Source organism: Falco naumanni, chromosome 14, assembly GCF_017639655.2.
Source record: "Falco naumanni isolate bFalNau1 chromosome 14, bFalNau1.pat, whole genome shotgun sequence".
NCBI lineage: Eukaryota > Metazoa > Chordata > Aves > Falconiformes > Falconidae > Falco > Falco naumanni.
Genome location: NC_054067.1, coordinates 768927 through 792623, shown reverse-complemented (window position 1 = coordinate 792623; position 23697 = coordinate 768927). Strand labels below are relative to the sequence as shown.

At 49.9% G+C, this 23697-nt stretch overlaps 1 protein-coding gene across 3 annotated transcripts in view; it reads right to left on the bottom strand.

Moving 5' to 3' along the window:
• LOC121097272 (BCL-6 corepressor-like protein 1) overlaps window positions 1-23697 on the bottom strand; it is a 28161-nt gene that overhangs the window by 2049 nt on the left and 2415 nt on the right. For all 3 annotated transcript variants that reach the window (XM_040614063.1, XM_040614064.1, XM_040614065.1), the window contains exons 2-6: window positions 23493-23640; window positions 22532-22647; window positions 5050-5188; window positions 2050-2140; window positions 1453-1776 (exon numbers count right to left, since the gene is read on the bottom strand). In XM_040614063.1, the coding sequence (XP_040469997.1) occupies window positions 1453-1776; window positions 2050-2140; window positions 5050-5072 (438 nt within the window). In that variant the 5' untranslated portion in view covers window positions 5073-5188; window positions 22532-22647; window positions 23493-23640. The remainder of the gene's footprint in view (window positions 1-1452; window positions 1777-2049; window positions 2141-5049; window positions 5189-22531; window positions 22648-23492; window positions 23641-23697) is intronic.

Genomic DNA, 23697 nt, shown 5'->3' with positions numbered 1-23697 from the left:
TCACCTGATGAGACTTTGACATGGGTAATTCCAGACACAGACCTGAAAGTGCTCTTGCGTTCACATCTTAAAAATCGCAGACTGGTGAGGAAGGTAATCAATTTGATAAGAATGGAAAATAGACCCGGCGTTGGAAGGGGGGCACCCCTTGCTGAGGTTTTAGAGAACTGGGAAAAGATACCCCTGGCACAGGCTTTGCTGAAATGAAAATTCATTATTTTGTGCCAGGAGGAATGGCCATTCCTGACTCGTACTTGAGGAGGACCCATGGATGTGTGGCCTCCTAGAGGAACTTCTAAGCCTCATAAACAAAAAAATTATGAGAATAATTTTAGAAGACTTTGGCAGCCAGGATATTTGATTATTGGTATATACGGTATAATTGGGCACAGCAAAGACATGAATCACCTAGAAGAAGGGTCCTAGCTAATGCAACTGCAAATTATTTTTTTTATTTGTTAGTTCTTTAACTTATTCTCACCCTCACATACCCTTCCCCTGAGTCGTTTGCCTCAGTATCATGTGTATTCTGTGTATTAGTTAATAATTGTTAACTAGTTATTTTGCCCCTTCCAAATCTTTCATCTTTGTGCATTACATGCCCAAAATGTGGGTGAAAGGACAGGACAGAGGCTTTTCTATAGGCTTGCTTTCCAACTAATCACCACCAACAGAGAGAGGAACAAACTCCAAAGCAGGGAACATTTTGAGATTTGCCTGTGGCACACTGTGAGCTCACAGGAATAACTTAATTGCCACTCATCCTCTTGGCTTCATACTACTACTATAGCAACCTCTGGACAACACTTTTCTTATGGTACATACGCACAACTGTTCCAGTACTTCTAATCTCTCCCCAGATCAGCATGTCCCTGACAAAAAGTTAGTTTCAGTTTCCCTTCGGGAATTTGACTTTTAATTAAACAAGGACCTCACAGATGAAGACAAACTACAAGAAGGAATGTCAAATGCATCTATCAAAAAATAAAACCCCAAGCCACTTTCTTGTCAAACTTTAGTTCCTTCGTGTTTTACTCACCAAGAATCAGTGCGGGATGGCACACAACGTATAGTATAAAGCAGTAAGCATAATGCCTTCAAAGACACCATGTACTCCCAGAGGAGTACAATGTCACTTTCCTGACTCACAAGGGAGAAAATGAATTGTGGCAGCTGAACATCCAGCATTCAGAAAAAGACGGAATGCAGCACCAGCCGCCTGCGGACGGGGCTGGCTGAGCTGGAGGGACGCGTGCTGCTCTCTGTACACGAGGCCAGCCAGCTCTCCCCATCCAGCTGTGTGCAGCTGTGCAACACAGGAGAAAACCAGAGGCACTCGAGAGATGAAAACGGCAAATGGATGAAAATCTGTGATCCTATCGCAAACAATCTGAGGAGGTAAGGCATACTTCAAGGACAAAACTCCATGCTTTTGCTCCGGTGAGAACTTACTGCTATTTCATCTCCCCTCCTCAGGCTTCTGCTCAGCGTTTCCAGCAGGATCAGAGGGCTGTCACTGTGAGGCTCTGCAAGTGTCCAGGCAGCAGCATCACCACCACTCTCCTGCTCAGCAGCTCTGGGGACTGGAGGCTCCTGCCCTCTGCCATCCCCCTGGCTCACCAGAGGGCCCAGGGCATCATCTTTCACAGTCTTTCCCACACGCTCAGGGTTTGGGTTGGGATCAGGTGGCTGCTCTTCAGTTTGGGCCTCCACCTTGCCATCAGCATCCAGCCCCTGGGCACTGCTGCCACCACTGCTGACTGCTGTGAGCTCCACCTGCAACAAGAAGGGAGAAGAAGGTGTTCCTGAGAGCTGTGAAAGTGGCTCCTAGCACAACAGGCAGGACCTCCTCTCTATGCCCCGCTCAGGACACAGAGGCAGAAATGGCAAACAGTTCTTGCCAAACTAGAGCGCTGCTTTGCCTTACTGCACCTAAGTGCACCACCTTCAAGAAGGAGCCTGCGGGACCCATTAGGGTAGATGCTTTTGTTTAGCTTGTTCCACCAGGGAAAGCCTTCTTGAACCCAGATGTGCACACGAGGAGCTCACCTCGGAAAGGCTGCTGCTGACGCAAAACTCTTGAGACCCCAAGTGCTGGGAGCTGCTCGTTTTAGACTCCTCATCAGAAAGGGGGGCTCTCCTAGTCGAGGAACAAGACACAGCATTACGAAAGCCCAAGACACCCTCCCAGGATCCTACCCCTCCCTGTCCCCGCATGGGACAGCAGATCAGCTGGCAGCCTGAAGCAGCATGCCTGCTCCAGGTAGCTAGCTCCTCATCAACACATGTTATGTGGCCACTGCAGGCTGAGGGGATGAGGAACACTGCTGTCCACTGCGGCCTCCCTCTCCCAGAGCTCTGCCCGCTGGATAGCACCTCCTCACACAGAAATGCTTACCCTGCACCACCTACGGGCCTGACAAGACCTTCTCTGTGGCACAGCAGCTCTGTGCACCCTCCTTACCCATGGCCATTTTGGCACACACCCCCTGGTGTCACCATGGGCCAGCCCAGCCCTCCCTGGCTGCGCTGCATCACAGTCCGGCTCCACACATCCACTCCCAACCCCTCCGCTTCCTGTTCTGCCCCACCACACGTTTCCAGTCCCATCCTCCCCCGAGCCCCATCCTGCCCGTCTCTTCTTCCACAGGCACCTCCGCACTCCCCATTCCTCTGTCTCCCAGCCACGCTCACTCCCTGCCCTGGGACTCCCCAGCCCAGCCCTGCTGCTCCCCGCCAGCCACAGGTGGACATCTCCCCCCAGCGCCAAAGCTATCTGGGCTCAAGCCGTCCGTAACAGAAGCAGCAGGTGCGGGCAGCCGCCTCGGTGTGCAGTGCCCTGCTGGCCTGCGCGTCTGACCCTTTCTCTTTGGAAGACAGTTTCTGAGCGGAAAGCCTGAATTTGGGGTACGGACTGTGAGCTCTGTGGAAATGGAGCACACCGAGGAGACAGTTGTTCTTGGCATCTGCGAGAACCCTGCACAGGAGACAGCGCTTGTGTCTTCAGTGCCCTGGCCTGGGACACTCCTGCCCCAGCAGTATTTACCCCACAGGGATTCTCTGCTCTTGAAGGAACCAACCTCCAGCTCAGCTTCTGCTGCTGACGTGATTTTTCTGGATTTGCTCCCCTAACCCCCAGGCTTTCACCACAAAGTAATGGACACAAGCTACAGGAGCCAGCTTTCTCCTCAGGCTCCCGCATCCCCAGCACAGGCACCCCGCTCCGGGCTGCCTCACAACCCCCGTGACAGCCTGGTCCCTTCGAGCGGCTCCTGCCCCCTCGGCAGCAGTTTGGCAGGGCCCCTCCAGCCCAGCCCGGCCACAGCAGGCCGGAGAGGCCTGTCACTAGCGAGGGGAGATGGGGGGCCGGGCCGGGCTGTGGCGCGGGGGCCGGGTTGGCAGGGGCCAGGCCGCCTCAGCACAGCCGGCGGGGCTCGGGCTGCCGCACAAGGGGGCCCGGACGTGGCCAGGCCCCGGGGCCCAGCCCCGCGCTAGGGCAGACCCGGCCCCGCCGGAGCGAGAGGGACCTTTGCGGGGCGGGGAGCGGGGGTCCCGGAGCCAGCCCGCTGCGCAGCCCGGTCCCCGAGGAGCCCTGCGGCGGGCGGGCCGGCGGGCGGAGCGGGGCCGGGGCCGGGGCCCGCCACACACAGGCGGGCGACGCGGCGGTGAGACGCCAGGGGGCGCCCGAGCGCAGCTGGCTGCCCGCGGCACGGCGGGCGAGCGGCCGGGAGCTGGACAGCGGGACCCGGCCCTTCCCCGCCACCGGCACCGCCTCCTCCCGCCCTCGGCTACTTGCCAGGGCGGCGGGGCCGGCTCTGCCCCGTGCCGGGCCCAGGCCCTGCCAGCTGCCGGGACGGCCCCGACGGCAGCCCCGGCCCCGGTGCTGCGGCCTGCCCCGCCTCCGGCCCCGAATGCCGCTGACCGCGGCTCCTCCATAGGCCGGCCCGTGCCGCGGCGTGGGGAGCCCGCCACACCCGGCTGCAGGGCACGGGGACAGCACGGCCAGCCGGTGCCAGCTGCCTCCCACCTGGCCCCAAGCGGGGCGGGCAGCCAAGGGACAGCGCTCGGCTGCAGCCGGCCCACTGTGCCCGTCTCACTCGCACCCCGAGCTTTGATGTTTGCTGTCAACTAGGAGTAGCTCCAAGTGGTTTAGGAGAGGCGGAGGGCAACGCCATCCCCAGCTCTTATCTGAGGGACACACAGCAGGCCAAGCGGCTGCTGAGGGCTGAAGATGATCTCTGCCCGCATGTCTGCCTCAAGCGACAGTCTGAACTCTTCCCTGTCCCACCGCTCTTCTGACCGGCCCTCGGAGGACTCGCCGCCAAAAGCCTCAACACCCACAGTGAGGAACGACAGGTGCGTGCTGCCTTCAAGCCCGTCAAACTTTTCTGGCTCTGGCAAATGCAATGAACACACGTAGTAGCCTCAAGGAACCCACAAACTGATCAGTTTTGAGAACTCCCCCAAGAGCTGTGGAATAAAAAGGTGATGCAAAGCCACGGGGCAGCCCAAGAACTCGTCTTGATCGATTCTGCCTCCCAGCCACGAATCCTCCCTAATCTCCTATTTGGTGGCGTGTCACAACTCTCCCTTCTAATCATTTGGTCTGTACTAACCCCCCTGGGTCACCGCCGACAGGTCTTAGCTGCTTGGCTCGCAGCGGGTCAAGCTCTTCCCCTCTCTGGCAGTTAAGAGCACACGTCTGCTGAAGCCAAGAGCACATGCAGACAACTCAGCTTCATCACCCACCAACGTCATGGATGCACTACAGCTACACGCAGCCAGCAGTTCCTCTGCAGAGAACTCCAGCATGCTCTGCTTGTGGGCCCTCCTTGTTGGAGCACGGGATGTGGGGACCAGCACAGAATGCCACTGTTTAACCACACACCCATCCCCTCCCTGCAGCTCTTTTGCACCTCAGTCCATTTTACACCATAGTAAGAACAGGTTAAGCCAGCACCAGCTCCCTTCCCGGAGCCTTTCCCGATCCCTAACGCACTTTCTCCACTCTCTTCCTCCTTCCCCTACCATGCCGCCCACGCACCTCACCTCTCCTCGTTGAGGCCACACATGCGAATCTGGTCTGTGCTGGTCCAGTTGTGCACCCCACTGTAAAGAGGTGCTGTAGAGATCAAGACAGCTGCTCGTCACCAACCGGGACTTGCTGGGGCTCACGGGGCCACTCTGCCTACAAAAGAAAAACAGAGGATTAGTAACGCTCCCTGGGATGCTCGCATTCAGCCTTGCTTGAAAAAGAGCCATCCGCAGCTTCGCTGTCAGGCAGGTTTGGTGCAATACCCAAAATGCTACACCTGTGCCTGGAAGATGGCTAGAAGACATCAGTAGCGCCTTGGGACAGAATCCACAGTACACTCATCCTCATATTAAACAATGTTATTGCCAAAAACCTCTAGCTACCCTAAGAGCTTCACACAGGTGTCTTTGCACACACATGCACCCCTCAAAAGAGTCCTCCACTCTTCTTCTCCCCCTTCCAGAGGAGCCTCCAGACCCCAGTAGTGAGCCGCAAGACCAAGCTTCTTCATGATGGTCTGTTACAATGCTGGCATCCCCATAGCTTCATATAACTTTCATAAACCGGCACACAGCGGGTTCAAGGGGGAAAGCCTCAAACAAGAAGGCAGCTGGGGTGCCCTGCAGGGGAGCAGAGGTTTGCCAACAGGGCCGCAGACAGTGCCATCAAGTGATTATCCCCTCCCTCTGTCAGGAAGGTGCTGGTATTCAGTGGGATTACGGGTGGAAAACATGAGGAAATCCAGAGATCCATGAGCATCCAAGATTCACTGTCCGCTGGAGGAGCTTTTGAGGGAGAACGTTGCAGCCAATCGTGCAGCACTGGGTGTTCAAGCATTAAGGCAGCTTTGCTGCTCAAGTCGTATCAGGGAAAAAGCAACTAAGGAAGAGAGGCTCTACTGTGCTAACAAGTGGACTTGGATGAACCAAGTAGGACTGATGCCAGAAGGCAGAGAGAGATGCTGTCAAAGAGGTTCTCGCTTCAGAGAATACTAAACACACGAAGGTAAAGCAGGCATAGAGCCACAGCAATGCTCTTGGTGCAGCGGGTGAGAGTGGGAAGAAGCTGAAAGTGACACATGATCCCAAATCTCCCTCGGTTGTCTTTTCCCTGAAAAACCTCCTGGTGACAGAAGGACTGAACAGGACAAGAAGCAGCTTGCACCATCCGCTTATGCTGAAACGAGCCACGCAGGGATCTACCAGCCAGCAGCTCAAGGGATCAAGATGTGGAACTGAATGACACCTCTGAACACAGCTGCTGCCAGATATCCTCACCCCAGCCCAAACATGCCAGTGAGGATCCTCCAGACAGGAAAGAAGAGTCAGGCACCCAGGAGAAATCGGGGCAAGGTAGCTTGTTTGCGAAAAAGAAGCAGCTGGCCCATCTGCACATATGAGGGCACAAGTGAGCAAACAAACTAGGGAAATCAGAGGTCACGAGAAGAGGGGGAAACCTGCTAAAAGATACATACCGTAAGATGGAAGAAATACTGTATAATGGAGGGAGACCCAGGCAGACGCTAAGACAGAGAGCAGGGTCATACCCAAAGAGAATGAGAGGTGGCTTGGAGCAGGAAGGGGAGGAGTCTTTCGATGCTTGGAGAGAAATGCAACATAAAGGAAATAGGGGAACAAACAATCTGCGGGGATTTCACCATCTTAGGCTAAACTGAAAGAAGGGAAAGAGAAAAGTTCTGCCCCTGAGCACAGTGGCAGGACAGATGCTTCAGAAGATATCAAAAGGGACCTTCTGTGCAATGGGGGAAGGGGATGCACAACGGCTGCACGATGTAGAACAGGAAGGAGCTGGAGATGAGCTGAAGCCTCAACTAAGCACAGATCAGGCATGACCTGAGAACGGGCATGGCAAGGGAAAAATGATAGTGGCGTGGTACAAGGAGCTGGGAGAAACAGCACATTTTGAGTACTTGAGTGAGAACCGGTCAACAGAGGAGGCACAATGGCCACGAGAAGACAGCCAGCAGGACATAGTAACAGAGATAGTAACAGGACATTAGCGCTTTGCTACTGTTTGCCTGCAGTTTACATGGGAATTAAGAGATCCGTTCCTCTAGAGCAGCTCTGATGAGACTCATGTATCAAATTCTGGAGAAGTGAATGATCTGATCTGGTAACCTAAAGCCTATTTCCGTTACATACCCTAATCAAAAGTCTGTTAGAGTAGACCTTACGCCCTGCTGTTCCTTGCCTTTTTAATGTTAGTGCGTTCCATCCTAGGGATTTTAAAAGAATGGCTTTTAAAGCAGCTTTTCCCAGCAAGCCAGATGTTGGATGAGTCACACTGGAATAAGGGGAGGGGAGTCTGCGGTGTATCCCTGTGGCGCATCACTTTAAGATAGTGCAGTGCACTCTAGGGCAAATGAAAGAACAGCAAATCAGGAGAGTTCAGCTGCTGTGGCTATTTACCGTACAGCAACTTCAGTTCAAGCCATGCTGATAGTTCTTGTAATGCCTTAAATCAAACAACAGCTATCTGTGGTCTCAAGGTAAGACATCCTAAACATCTGCTGGTTTCCAGGCTTGAAACATTGCAGCTGCCTTACCTGAAGGAAACGTTACTGTTAGCGTACCAGGAATCTTGGTGCTACTGTCATGTGACATTTTCACTAAGGAACTAAGTGACTAGAGATTGTCACCTCACAAAACACTGAACAACTCCCTCTGGCAAAGATCCACTTTCAAGTACTTTGCAAAACATTGTGGTTATTATATTTTTCAGTTCCTTACACTGGCCGCAGAAATCCAGCCACAGGCTATTCAGTTTTATGCTTTACCAGCCTCAGGACTTCTCTCAGGACAGCTGGCAGTGACAGGAGAAGTCACATCGGTGTCTCCTCCAGCAGTCCCCTCATCCAAGCTGTCCTGGCACTGCTCCTGCTGACACATGCTTTGGCCTATGAGAAAGACCAACAGATGTGAACATAATGGAAGAAACCAAATAATCCCACAAAGCAAAGAGTTCATTTCTGGATGTTCAGGGTTTGGTACTGAAGGGCACAAGCTATTCCAGACTTGTGTCTTCACCATCAGGTACTCCCTATGCCAACACAACAAAGGTTTCCACTGGCACTGGCCAACTGAAAGAGCTGGTATGAGGCATGTTTCATCTAATTGGCAACTGACTGTCACTTTTCCATCATTTGTCCTTCCTCCTCCAGTTTCCTACTATAAGTGCCCAGTTTCCAAACTTCACTCCAAAAGTTAAAGTCTTGCTGTACCTTACGTCCTCACTCATCTCCAAGATCAATGTCAATTTGGCAGGCTGCAATGCGCACTGCAAAGAAAACCTTGGAAGCCACTCTTGCTGTGATCAGTCCAAATACACTTGCGTTTAAAGAATATGAGTAATTGCGCCGAGTTACCATGCCATTACCAAGTAACAGAGCTCCCATGGATCACGTCACAGTATTTTGTGCTTGGGTCACTCCTGCAAGGCAGTATCATCTTCAAAATCTGCTCCGCAGATTCTCCTGGCGGGGCAGAAGGAGTAATGAAGGCGTAAGAAGCACATTCTGTCCTTACGGTGGAAATTCATTAATAAGCCCTCATCACACATGAGCAACGACAGTAAGGATACCAATCTTTGAAGACACTGCTTTTGTCTGGGAGAAGCAAAATGTCTCATACACACACACACACACACCCCCACACACCCCCAAGAGTCTCTTGTTTATGTGTCCTTAAACCTTGGGTGTTCCCCTTACCTTCTCAAATGGCTCTGTAAATGTCAATATTTAGGCCTGCCGAACTGCCTTTGTCTTGGGAAACAAAAAGAAGACAGAAGCAGCAGGACTTCCCTTGTATTTTAACCATAACAGTTCTCTCAGGTGCCTCAATGATCACATACCACAGTAGCATGTTCCTATCCCTATTGTTACCTGTAAAAGCCACCAGAATGTGAAAAGCAAAGGCATTTGAAATGATCTACAAGGTGTCCAGACTGGAAAGCTTCAAGGAGGCTCTCAGCCTGGGAACACCTCTTTTCAAAGCCTATTTCCCAGAGAAGAAGCTGTGGCTGTCCAGATCAGGACGTAACACAAATGCCTGCTGGGAAGCGTGTAGGATGAGAGAGAAGGAAGGTTACGCCACCACTGTGATCTGAGACACAAGAAATAGCTATCTAGCCATTTTGAACATAGGTTGTTGTTCCTCTCCCCTGAGTTGGTGGTTTGGAGGCAGAACAAGCCTGTTGAGCCCTTTGCTCTTCATTCAAAGCCGTGGCGGAACAGTGCAGAGAGGCTTTAGCTCTGGGGAGCTGGAATCGAGCTCACTGCAGTGAAGGGTCACTCCTGGGCACTGTTCAAGCCCATTCCTGTGACTGTGCTGAGCCCAGTGACAGCAGGGCTGGGGCAATCATTCACACACTTCTTTTTTTTTTTTTTTTTAATACATTGTCGTGGTTTAACTTTGGCCAGCAACCAAGCACCGTGCAGCCACTTTCTCACTGTCCCCCACCCAAAGGGATGGGAAGGAGGATCGGGAAGGAATGTAAAACGGGTTGAGATAAACCCAGTTTAATAGGTAAAGCAAGAGCCACACACGCAAACAAAGCAAGGAATTCATTCACTGCTTTCCTTCGTCAGGCAGCTGTTTGGCCATCCCCAGGAAAGCAGGGCTCCATCACGCATAACGGTTACTCGGGAAGACAAACGCCATAATGCCGGTTGTACCCCCCTTCCTTCTTCTCCCCCCAGTTTATATACTCAGCATGACGTCATATGGTACGGAATACTTCTTTGGCTAGCTTGGGTCACCTGTCCTGGCTGTGCCCCAGTTTCCCGTGCCCCTCCAGCCCTCTTGCTGGCAGGGCCTAAGGAACTGAAAAGTCCTTGATTTAGCATAAACATCACCCAGCAACAGCTAAAAACATCAGTGTGCTATCAACATTGCTCTCACACCAAATCCAAACCACAGCACTGCACCAGCTACTAAGAAGAAAATTCACTCTATCCCAGCTGAAACCAGGAGAGAAGCCCAGCACTGGACACAGCACTGCAGGTGCAGCCTCTCCAGGGCAGAGCAGAGGGCACCCCAGGCAGCCCTGCAGACACATTGGGTGCCTTTGTGCAAGCCACAGAGTGCCACCACTGCAGTGCGATGAGCTCTGTCCTCCCTCTACCCAGCAGATGCAGAGCAGCCCAGGCACAAAAGGCACATCACACCACGGTCTCCATTCGTGCGCCTGCATTCTCAGGCTGCTGCGTTTTCTCTCCACCAAGCTGTACTCACCCCCTGGGTGATCCACTCAGGGAACACACCAAGCAGTTTCACAGGGGTCCTGTCAGCAGCACCTTGTCATTCCTGGAGATCTCCTTCATGCCCACCAAAGGCCCTCAGGGGCAGCAGATATCTTCAGGCCTGAAGAGAGCTTTGCAAGCTGGTGTTTCCAATGTCTAATGAGGGCAGACAGGGTCTCCACAGGTCTCACAGAGCTTTCTGGACCCTGGAAGCCCCGGCAGCTGGTGCTGCTTGGGCTCCTTGTTGCCTTTACTAATAAGAGCAGTGACATTTTCTTGTTTTTGTTGGTTTTCTTTTTAATTTTTTTCTTTTTGCTTGCCTTTAACTTTTTTACTTTTTTTTTTTTTTTTTTTCCCTTAGGCATCTTCAGAGCAGTAATACAAGTCAAATAAGGAAGCACTCTGTCCAGGTCATCTTACAGACAAGATGCCTTCACAAAAGGAGCCTCTTGGGGCACAGGGATTCTTCAGCCACATTCACCCAAGTGAGCCTGCTGACTGCAGCGTTTTGAGAAGCATAATGGAATGCCATGTGCCCAAGCACAAGAGCTGTAGCTGAAGCGTGTGAGTGAGGAACGGCAGCAGAGGCACACCCTGCTTGACATCCAGCTGCTGGGATCCTTCACTTCCCTGGGTGGCATTGGGTGCTGCCCGCAGGTGTTCCCTGCAGCCTGACCCTGCAGCCAACTCAGCAGGGAGGGAACTTTGTACCTACGCCTGTCGGATGCCAGCTGCAGGAACAGCCCTGAAGGAGACTTGGAGCAAAGCTGCCTTTGTCCTGGATGGCGAGGTCATGGTGTGACAGCGAGATCCAGCACTGCACTGGTAGCTGGCCTAGGGAAAAGGTGCTGGAGCCCCGCTGGTCCTGCCATGGCAGGGGCAAAACTGGCTGCTCCCAGCAGGGCAGGGGCAAGGCAAGATGCCCTGAGCAGGGCAGGGACAAAACTCAGTGCCCCAAGCTGGGCAGAAGCAAAGCTCACCATCCCGATTGAGGCATGGGCATAAAGAGCCCCCTGCACGGGGCAAGAGTATACCCAGGTACCCTGTGCAGAGAAGGGGCAAAAGCAGCCTCCCCAGGCAAGAGAGGGGGAACACCAGCCATCCCCAGAGGCACGTGATGATAAAAGCCACCCAAGCAAGGCTGTGGCCAAACTGGATGCCCCACGTATCTTGGTGTATCTTGGGGGACAGATGAAATTCTTTGGCAGTGAACCTGTACGAGCCCAGGTGCTTTGCTACACGAGCATCACAGATGCAGTCCTGTACCTGGGACCAGTGGAAAAGAAACCCTCTAGCAACGTGACTGTGCCAGCCACAGCTGTGCACGGGCAGCTTACAGCCCTGAGCGGGTGTTCACTTCTCTGGCTGTGTGGCACAGGGAAGAGGTGGGAGCTGTGCTGGCGGTTAGTCCCTTTGCCAGCAGCACGTGGGGAAGCCCAGCGGCATCGGCTGCCGGCTTCAGGGGAGGTGCCCAGGCTGGGGCGGCTGCGTGGCCACCTTGTCTCCCTGTGCAGCCCCGTGTCACAAAGGGGCAGTGATGTGGCACCCACCCGGAACTTGTGACCTCACCAGGCCAGGGCTTGACATCCTGAGCAGCGGGCTAGTGAAAGCCAGTTGGGCTGAGCTGCCCTTCGGGTAACTCATCTCCTTCATTGTCTGCTTGTGTGGTTACCTGTTTCCAAGCATTTATCATTTACTGCTGACTGCTCCTCAGCTTCCACCCTCTTTCAAAGGTAATTATGGTGTGACTTTTGGGAGAGATCCTAGAGGAGGTAGGTAGGGGATAAAAGTGTATACTGGTCTCTACCTCCCAAGCTGTGTGCTGGGGTCTTCCTCCTTTCTAGGCTGGTCAGACAGGCGCTGTGGGTAGAGTTCCTGTTTGCTAATTCTTATTTCTTTGCCATAGTCTAGGCTACGGAAGTAGGGAGGTCTTGAGCCCAGCCTAGACTGACCAGAAGCCCACCTTGAACTGAAGGAGCAGGAAGGAAGAATGAAAAAGGAGCCCGGCATAGGCCGCTGTTAAAGTAGCGGCCAAAAGCTGGTCACTCCTGCAGACAAGGTGGAAGAGGGTGGGCTGGAGAGCTAGGGGGCTCTGCTGCTAATGGTAGCCACAGGCAGTTACCACTGGAACACTTTTGATGGCGAGTGCTGGTCTGTGTGTTTCGTTTGTGTTTGGTTTTAATGATTTTGTTGAGCTCCAGTGATTTCATTGCAATCAGGTGACGGGATTGGCGCTGATCTTCTCTTTCTGGAGCGCGTCCTGACATCCTTGGTCAGCTTTCCCCTCTGTCCCTGAGAGGAGCAACGGCTGCAATGGAAAATGACTCCCGTGAGTAACGGCTTCACCAGCAGGCTTGGGCTTTGTGAACGCCCAAATGCAATGGGCACGGCTGGTGCTCCATCCCTGAATACTGATGTGCTGACAACCTCGAGGGAATTCCAGGGTGTTTCCTGAGAGCAGCCAGACCTACCCAGGGCGTTTCGATTGGGCGCAGGAAAACACATTTGGTCACTCCTCTGCCATTCTATACAAGCCTTTGAACGATGACATTGCTAGTAGAATGACCTGAGGTCAGTAGGGTTCCCTTCTGGGCTAGGTGCTTGCTTGTTTTCATCAAGTTACAGCCAGCAAAAGGGAAGACTTGACCTGATAATGCAAGACTCTAGAGGGAAAGACAGGTAGCCCAAGCCCAGAAATCAGAGTGTGGGTTTGTTGGACTTCCAGCAAAGTAAGCAGGTGAACAGACGATTTTCCAAAATGTTTTCCTCACCAGTGAATTCCAGTGGCAGTGTTGGGCTTCCCGCAATGTTTCTGGCTTGGGGGTTGGAGCTGGTTGTCCTGGGTGCGCCTGCAGACAACTCAACTTTTCAAATATGTTTTTGCGCAACAGTACCGTCTCAACTCTTCTCAAACATCATTTCCCTGCAGTGGTTGCCAATGGAATGGCTCTGCCACAAAGGATCCTCTTTCCCCCAGAGAAGATTTGCATGGAGTGGCAGCAAAGACGGAGAGCTGGAGCAGGCCTCTGGAACGCAGGCACTACGTGCTTTGTCAACGTTGTCCTGCAGTGCCTGACATACACCCCACCTCTTGCCAGTTACCTGCTCTCTCGAGAGCACAGCGGCTCCTGTGAGTATTTATAAGAACATCTCCTTGTCAATCTGTCGGGCACTTCCCAAGGACCCCCAGAACCTGGAATAAGAGGCAGGTGAAAAGTAGCCTTTCTTTGTCAGCTGCTCCCAAGTTAGTGTTCTTGGAACACTCAAGCCTGGAAGCTGCTTGTCGTATCGAGGTGTGTGCACTGTCAGAAAGATGCCTCCTTCTAGCCCTGGGTGTCGTTCCCTATTCCTGCAAGTTAAACTCTCTGCTGGTTGCACAGAAAATTTCTGTCAGTGAAACTCTCAAGAAAGTTTACTGTGCACTAAGATGTCCTGGGCTTGTGGGGCACCTTGGGAGGAGTGGAGGCTGTTCTTAGAACTCCAAGATCTCCATGAGGTTACCCATTGCTATGGGTATTTTTCTAACCTGAGAAGCTTGCTCCCCTTCCTCGCTCTTCAGGTCGTCAGCAAGGCTTCTGCATGATGTGCATCATGGAAGCACATGTTAACGAAGTCTTGCACACGCCAGCCAGCGCCATCATGCCCACGGCCATCATCAATGCCCTCCCGCGTAAGTCATCCCAGGTGCTTTGACACGTTATCCTCTGTTATTATAGGACTGAAGTACTAACTTCTTCTTTTTTAGAAATAGGAGAATGTTTCAAGCTTGGCATGCCAGGGAGCGCCTGTGAATTCTTCCGCTGTATTGTAATTGCCATGCACAGGGCTTGTATGAGTGGACACAGCGAGTAAGCACAATCTCAAACTACTTTTCAGTGTTCCCAAGCCTTTTGGTCTCCTTGATGTATCCCCATCAAGGAAACCCTACGCCCAGGGCTTCCAGACAAAGGAAAACTCTTGGAGGAGGTAACTCTCTGCCTTCCCATTTCCTTCCAGCTGGGACATCTCTACTCAAGCAACTACCATCATCTATCAAATATTTGGGGGCTTTATGAGATCCAGAGGTATGTTTCCACAACCATTGCTCTCCTTGGACTCATCTGTGCCCTGCTGTCTGCCTGTGAGAAAGAGATGAGCGTGTGGCTGGCTCTAGTAGGGATGAAGAGCATCAACCAGCACAGTCAGTCGACTTCCCCTATTGCTGAGCATTTCCATTTGCCTTCCAGTCACGTGCTGCAGCTGCAATGCCGTTTTTGATTCCTGTTTGTCCTTCCTGGATATTTCTTTGGATATCAAAGTAAGAGAGTTTGTCACTGTGCTTCAAGGCGTCCGAAGCCCCTTGTAGCTTTCTAGAATCAACACAGTTATCTTAAAAATGTCTGCTGTGAACACAAGAGAGCTCGGTGGGGGGTGGGAAGTGGTATGGATGGTGTCCTTCTGCAAAGGCCATGGCAGTGGTCTCCCTTGGAGGTGCTGGCTTTAAGCTGCACAAGCATGCATTATCCCCTCTGCACCCCTGAGGGACTCTCAGCCTTCTTCTCTTTGCCCTCCCTCAACATCCATCTGGCTCCTAGGCTGATGGCTCGTGTTGTTTTCATTACTGATGACCCTGCACACCGTCAGTAGCTGAAGTGAGCGGTGGCACGGTGAGGTAGCTCTTCGTAATGCCAGGAACCTCTGGGAAATGAGGGAAATGTTTGGCATCATACCCTCTTTCCATCTCCCTCTGGCCATGGTTTGCAGGGTCACGGTGGGTCTCCTCAGCAGCAGCCACCTGCGTCTTGTGGGCAACTCCTCCTGAGTGCTTGGGCGAGGGCATTTCCCCCAGCTCAGAGCTCTCCTTTCTCACCCCTCCAGGCAGCCTCATCTGTCACCGCGGCTCTGGAGAACTTTGTGAAACCTGAGCAACTGGGTGGTGAAAACAGCTTTCCATGTAGCAAGTAAGATGATTACTGACAACCGATTAATACTTGTTCCTGCGTGAAAGTGCTGCGTGTCATCGAGCAGAAGTAGCTTCAATGCACAATCATGAGAGACAACTATTTTTTTCATATGGCCTTATGGTACTGAAGAGTCTTAGCATAGCGTAAGGATGTGCGAGACAGGAAAGGTTGTCTGGCCGCCTTGGGGCAAGACAGGGTGCTTTTCAGCACTTGGCTCTCTGCTTGGTTTCAAGGTGTGACAAGATGGTTACAGCCTTCAAGAAGGTTACAATCGATCGCGTGCCCAGGGTTCTCACGCTGCGACTGAACATAGCTGACGCCACTGGCGAGAAGATCCACAAGGTGTGTACGCAAGTGGAGGGCAACTCTTTCTCTTCCTGGAGCAGATTTGCTAAACCAGGGCACTCTGTCACAAACTGTTCAGGTGGAGCTTCTCATGTTCCCTTCTGGGGAGAGGAGAGCTCCCGTGGGAAGGCAAGCATATACTCCGCCCTGACCAAGCTGTTTCGGCCAAGGACAGTCTCTTGCCACCAATGCCACCAGCATGATGTCTTGCTTCAGGGAAAACCGAGTGTTGATGAGCCCCAAGGATGTATTTCTACACTGCTGGCCTCTGGTCTTGGCTGGATATTTCATGTAGTATTCCAGGATCCTTCCTGAGCCCTCTCGGTCTCTCCGCAGTTTGTGCAGTACCCCCCGTGCTTTGATCTCCGGCCATACATATCTCAGGCAGCTGCAGAACGGCTCCATTATGCCTTATATGCTGTTGTGGTGCACATCGGTGACAGCTGTCGTCAAGGTCACTTTCTCTGCTACACAAAGGTAAAGAGCCACTTCCTTCGTAGCGGGGAGGAATGTGTGCTGGGGAAGGCAAACTTTGATGGCAGTGTTTCTGGTAGCCAAGGTTTTGGGGGAGAAGGTCTCCTTACCTGCTGGATGGGATTTGGGTTGGTGGACTCTTGCTTCTCCATTTTTCTGCCCGTGTTGTTCTGGAGAAACTATGCGGTTCATCTCCAGATGTCCTTGCCTTTCTTTGACAGGCCAGCAACGGGCTGTGGTACCAGATGAATGATGTGTCTGTGAATTGTTCCGACCTGAACACAGTTCTCAAGCAGCAAGCCTATTTGCTGTTTTATGTCAGGTAATAGGCAGTACTAAAACGTGTCCAGAATGCATTTCCTTTTCCCGGTTTTGCTGTTTTTTCTTCTGATCCTACTGAGTCTGTCTTAGGAGACAGTGACTACCTGCATCATCCAGTGCTGATGCATGTGAACTACCCCCCACCAGTCCTTACCTTCCCTTGCTGGGCTTTGGGCTGCTGCCCTGATGTAAACTGCTCCTTGTCTGCTATCGGTAGCTGGCCGATAGACAGAAGAGTAAGTGAAGGGGGCCTACAGGGAAGATGGAGAGGGACTCCTTATCAGGGAGTGTAGTGGTAGGGCGAGGGGCAGCAGTTTTAAACTTAAGGAGGGTAGATGCAGAGTCAGTATTACAAGAATTTGTTTACGGTGAGGGTGGAGAGACACTGGAAGAGGTTACCCTGAGAAGCTGTGCATGCTCCCTCCCTGGAAGTCTTCAAGGACAGGTTGGATGGGGCTTTGAGCAACCTGGTCTACTGGAAGGTGTCCTGGCCCGTATCAGGTGGTCGGAACTAGATGATCATTAAGGTTCCTTCCAACCCAAACCCTTCGGTGATTTTATGATTCTATGAAATGGAGGCCATGGTGCATAGGAAGACAAGGTCTTGCTGTGACAGGGGTAGACCCGGTGGGAAGACCCCAAATGAATTTCCCATTTGTAGACTTGACATGACTTCTCACTGTCATAGAAACCGTTCCAAGTAAATGAGTGAGCCCCAGTGAAAGCTGCAAGAGCAGCCCTAAACAGACATAACTTTTTTTTTCCTTTTTTTTTCTTTCCCCTCCCCCAGATGCTCTGATGTGAAAACTGGTCAGCAGACTTCATCCTCATCTGCGCTATCATATGCCTGCTCATATGAAGCCTAGAGATGAACAAAGGAGGGGAGAAGTTAGGGAAGACTTCATTGTAACTTCAGGGATCAGTTGATGGGCGGAACTTGTCTTCTCCCACACAGGGATGGCTACCAAGCAAGAACTTTATTATGTGACCAACGCACGCTAGCTGTTGTTAGCTGTATGGTTTTCAGCTTGTTTTGCAGTCAGTGTGCTATCACCAGCAACCTTTGAACCTTATTCTACCACAAACTTGTACATTGGATAATAAAAGCCTTCAGCTGAAGTCCATGTTTTGTATAAATCCTCAGAGATTTGAGTAGTCAATACACGGGATTTGACTCAGTGACGCTGTCAGCGGGGCTCCCTGAAAAGGTTGGTCGAATCACCCCCTGATACGGTGGGCTGTCAAAGCGCGGATGGTGGGCAGGCTGGTCAGGCACAAGGGTCTCGTCTTTCCTGGGAAACCGACGGGCTGATCAAATAGAAAGGGCTCGAGGAAACCTCACTTCTTAACATGACACCCCCTCAAGTTCCAAATGCCCCCATATGCAATTCCTTCCTCCATTTTCCAAATGACGCTGAAGGAACTGGGGGAAAAATGTACTCAAATCTCAGTAACCGAGATGATTTTCACAGAATCACAGAACGGTCGGGGTCAGAAGGCACCTCTGGAGATCACCTAGTCCAACCCCCTGCTAAATCAGGTTCAGCCAGAGCCGGTTGAACAGAATGACATCCAGGTGGGCTCCGAATATCTCCAAGCGGAGAAACTTTTACTTGAATGTGAACAGTCTTGGGGAAGGTAGTAAAAACGCCTTCCAAACCTTTCCTCTTATGTCACAGACTTGTTTTGCAAACATCTGCACAGCAGCAGCGGTTGCCATGGCTATCTCCTCCTGGAGATAACATTCACAGAGACCAAAACTCTCACCCTGCCTGAGGCTTGCTTCTTCTCACTCTCCCTCTCAAAGCCCCCAGACCGAATTCCCAGTGCTATTTTCTTTTTAAAAGAAAGGTCAACCAAACAGCCACCTGCAGCAAAACCAGGTGGAAGAGGCTTGCTTTGAACCAGACGTCAGGAGTTTCCCTACGCTGCAGCTCAGTCCATGGGCCATGTGGTCCATATGGAGGTACCGTCCAGATCACTGGGTTATCCTTAGGTCCATTTCAGATTTCACAAACTGGCAAGGCATTTTTACTTGCACACTACAAATAACCCTTACACCAATACAGCTACAAGTATAACAGCAGTTACAGAATGCTGTGCAGGAAGTTTCAGAAATTGTAGCCACATAGGGTAGATGCTCCCTGATCTGGCTCTGGTCAAGCTGGGATGAGCACTGGGAACCACAGAACTTGGCCAGCACTCGGTCTATTAGGAAGCAGGTTAAATGAGGCAAAGGAGAAGCTCACAACTCTGCTGAGCTGGGTTCTTGGCACCAAGGTACCTCTGTGACACCTTCACTGTGCTGCAGTGTAAACTTGGCCTGCGATTTTCAAAAATTGAAGATCCATCTTTAAAATGCAGCTCCTTGGACAATAAAACTGTTGTGTCAAACAAGCACACGCACCCCTCACCAATGGTGTTTTGGGTTTTTTCTTCATACCTTTGCTGCTTCGGCACAAGCCAGCAGTACAGAGGGCTTAGGATACAGCTACGAAATGTGGCTTCTGTTTTGGGAGCTCTAACTAAACGTGCAATGGACAGTCTTTAAGTTGGGAAAGCTTACAAAAAGCTTAAAACCAAATAAAATACAGCACTTCTTTCATTTTTATAGAACTCTTTAGATTTGTATGTTTTATGTAGAAATGAGAAATCGGGGGTTAGTCATGCTTTTTACGCTGTCTAAAGGCTTTATTCAGCAGTGCCTCCCCTGTCCATTGAGAGGAGGTTGTGTCCATCTTTTTTCAGATTCTCTGTAGCTGGAAGAAGCTTTTTTGCCAGCCACTGCAGACGAGTTTTCCTAAAAGGCACAATTGGTCCATTTAAGTATTCCTTCAGCATGATAATGATTTCAAAACTGCGCCTGCTGGTCTGAACCTGGATTTCATGTTCTAGTTCCCCCCAACAAAATAAATATAACGTTCTTTTCTGTAGCTGCCGCATTGCAACAGGGTCTCCAGGAAGGGATTCTGCATCCAGCCCATCATAAAGAATCACACAGAACTCAAGAGAGTATTTTAAGACCAACACGCTCTACACTGATTATACACCCTCAGTGGTGAAGATGAGAATGAGGAGTACAATGAAGAGGAAGAGAACTGTAAACCGTTTTTTTTCTTTCTTTTACAAGGAAGAAGAATGGTGGGGGTTTTTTCAACTTCTGCAATGCACTGCACAAATGATTTCTTAAAATAAGCATTACATTTCTAGAAAAGAGCTGTCAACAAGTTTTTGAAATAGTTTGCCACTAATCTTCAAAATATTGGAGCTGATAGCCACCAGCTGTAGCTGACGCAGTCTTTTCTAATTCCTGTGAAATGCCTAGCTGCCTATTTCCATAGTGGTATCATTCCTAAATCTCCATTTCTTTAAAGAGAGTTTAAAATGGGATCCACCAATCAGGTGATCAGGTCCACAATTCAGATGGTCATCAAAGAGTCTGCAAAATTTCTCAAACTTCAGGTACTTCTTTATGGGAAGCATACTCTTTGCTACTTTAATAGAATGTGTATGTGTAGGTGCAGGTATTTACAAAGAGGCATTTTGTAAAACATTAGTTAAAACGTTGACTGTCTCTCACTTAGAGATGAGAGATTCTGAGGGAAGGAATGGATTGCACGTTCCCAGAGAGCGAAAGCGAGAGAACACCCTGCTCCCACGCGTTCCCTCCGTAAATGCCTGTGCTAGTTCTCAGGCAGCCCCAAGCTGCTTTTCACATCCCCCCTGCCCTTCAGGCTGGCTGGCAGGGCTGCCTGTTAGCACTCCCTCACTGCCTTTCAAGCTGCGTAAGCCCCAATCCCGTCAACAAGACAAACGGGAGGGCTTTGCTATCCTTATTATCCTCAACGGAGACAGGGAAGGAGCACTCATGTCACCAGCTCTGCTGGCAGGCATCACAGGACAGCAGGTCTGAGCAGAGGTTTTGTGTCAAGCCCTCCCTGGGGACACGTTGATCCCAAAGGTTTCCTTTTGGGTGTCAAAGGGTGATTGCTTAGAAAAGGAGCGCTGAGGATGGCTTTGGAATCATTTAAGATCAACAAAGAGTAGCTTCTGAGTACGTGTTGGGCCTGCAGTTCCATTGCACTTGGCAAGAGCTGCTGTTAAGGACTCCTTTTCCTGGAGCAGAGTTTGTGGGCAGACAAAAACCAACAGAAAATCCAGAACCAACAGAAAATTCTTAAATCCCTTGCTGAGGAATTATCAAAAGCTTGACTCCGTTTAGTGCTTCTGGGTCTGAAGCTGAATTTCAGCAAGCAAAAGCATCTGCGACAACTCTTAAGTTGTGTGTCCTTTTAATGCTGCAAAACATAAATAATGCTACTTGCATGCATCTCAGTTAAATGTACCGTGGCTAGCTTCTTCAACTAGTCTGGAGCTTAAAGGTCAGCTTCAAAATGCTGGCTGGTGTACTTTTTTCTAAACATAGCTTCAGTCCGCTTGGAAGAAAATGGGATTGGCTACACAAGTCTTGAGGCAAGGTAGAAACAAAGCCTATTTGTAGCCTAACGTGAGCGTCAAATAATAATTACCTGATCAACAGACTGACAACCTGGCTGAAGACAATGCTACCAAAGAGGATAAAGTACAGGCTATGATGATACAGTCTTGCTGTGAATACAACCCAGTCAAGTAACTGTCAGGTATGTTCTTTGAAGGTTATGGGAACATTGTAGAGATGTTTGTTTTAAGAAGATAGATACATGCATACATTTTCCTTTTTTTTTTTTTTTATTTTACAAAAAACTTCTAGTTACATGAAAGACCCCTGGGATCCACATCCACCATCGAACATTTGTTTTCGTTGTGGAAACCCTGGCCACAATAGAAAGAACTGCCCAACAAAATGAGTCAGTTTGTGGGGCACTTCTGATGCTACTGAACATTTTAGGGTTTTTACCTTGGCATTTATGTGACAAAGACATGAACACTCCCAGTCAGAATTGTTTCTCTTGGGGTGAAATACAGAGGTTATATGGCAATGTTGCAAAGCCCTTCCAAATTCAAGGGAAGCCCGGAATTCTGAATTACAGCAAAGCAGTAGTTAAGTCACAGTGCAATTTGATGGCATCACATGAATTTATCAGGACACTTAAGCTTTTGAAAATACTTCAAGGACAAAATGCTTAGAAGTTTTTACGATGGCTGGACAAAAAGTGGGATGATGCAAAAAACAAGGGTTCCTTTTGTCACTTTTCACTAAGCTTGCAGAATGTAACTTATACAGAGATACTATAAAATGGTGCATAGGCACAGCATGTTAACCATAACTGAGGATGTGTGTCAAAGGTAAAGCCGTTGATTTGGTAACACATCTGTAGTGAGAATGATGTTGCTGTCTGCTGGGAGAGGGGGGGAAGAGAGTAAGACATTCTGCCCCTCTACCCCTTGCCCTTAACATATTCTTATCATGCTTGAGACAGATTTATTTTTTTTAATCTAGGAAGAAGGAGATTGAGTTCAAATCTCTATTCTGTGTGCTGCTTTTTAAAACCCCAGGGCATCTGTCCTTTTTGGAGTAAAACGGTGAGTCTAGCCTGTAGCAGGCCAGGGAAAGGCTGCTGAGTACTTCCTTCCCTTCGTTTTCTCCTGCCCTTTTTGACTGTGGCACTGAAGGCCACTGCTGCTTGGGAGCCCCCATCCCTAATACAACAGCCCAACATTCTTGTTGAAGCTGAGTAAGCTTGGTTTTGGTTAGCTAACGAATATGAAGTCGTTCTCCTGAAGCAAGTGGTGGAGTCATAGTATACTACCGTGTGTGGGTTAGTGTCCCACAACCCAGGGGAAAAGTGTCTGAACTGCAGCAGCTAGCAAACTAGTTGTCCGATACAACAGTTGAAGGGAAAGTCTGGCGCTTCCCCTGTTCCAGCCTTGTAGTCCTGCTACTTCTTGTTGTGCGTGGTGAGCATAAGGACCACTGAGCTGACTGGAATTGGCTGAAATAAGGACTGGTCGAGCTGACCAAACTTTTTTCTAGGTGAGTCTCCCCTAGAAAAAGACCATTACTATAGTCATAGAGCAAACACCCTAAAAATCATTCTTCTTGTTTAAGTTTTGTAAGAAATATATATATATATATATATATATATAAAAATATAAAGAAATATTTATAGAACTGTATAGATCTGTGCTAGAAAACCTAGGACATCTACTTACAGGTAGTTCAGTAGAACTCCTTCTTACTGATTCAAAACAATCCATCCAAGACACAAGCTGAGGGAAAACTTCTGCTGTTTTTGAGTCGATTACTGTACTCTGGCAGCAGCACATTGCTGGAGACAGAAGAGGAGAATTAATGTCTTCTGGAAGAATACAGTGTCCAAAAGAAATGCAAACCCAGCATCACTAAATCTGCACCCCAATCCAGAATGTTAACTGTGTCCTCAGCAGCATCAAAACAGGTTTGCCAATGCATGAAATTTATAACTATTGCATGTATTATTGCGATGACATAATGAAAATAAAAGGCATACCCAGTGACTAATGTTCACTCTGATTGAATACTTATTTCCATTGAATTTTAAACTCATTGGGTAAAAAACTTGCTCAACTTTTTTTTTTTTTCCTGGAAAGGATCCCTTTAGCAAGTGTTGTGACCATTCCTTAAACGGTTTTCAGTTCATCGGTTCCCCTAAAGAATTCTCCAGTTAACCTCATTCTATTATGCACGTGTGAAATATTTTTTTTCTTCCTAGCCTGAAGTTTTCTTTTAACCTAAATGTAGATAGCTTAAATTGATATCACCTAGGCTCTTTTATCTTTACACTACTCTTTTCCAATAGCCATGATGTTTTGTTCGCCTCTCAGATGGGAAAAGTGTGTGGTTGTAGAATGGTAGTGCATTTTTGTCTGTGGAGCAAAAAAACAAGGGCGTATTGGAACCCCACGGTTACAGCTCTGAACGTTAAAGCTTGATCTGTTCAGGCATTCCTGCTTGGCAGCATTTAATCCTGGCACAGAAAGGGAATTCTGAAGTCCCTGCGTAGGTGATACTCAGTTCAGTTGAGTAGCTTAGCAGCAGGCTACTTCTAGATCTAACAAAAAAGAGTGAACAGAATAGTGATTTGAATTTGAAAAAAACAAGGAACGGACACACACCAGAATACAGTAGTATTACCCAGAAATCCTGTGTCTTTGCATCTCACGTACATTCTCATTGTTTCTTCACTCCTTTCCTGTTTGCACAGGTGAAATGGACCAGCACTTCATCTGCCAAGTTGTTTTTCTTCCCTTCCTCCTGAAGGGGAGGCAACTCCCTGAAACTCCTGGAGAGCAGATAGAGATAAGGCGCATTAGATGCGGGAGCTGGAGCAGTATCAGGA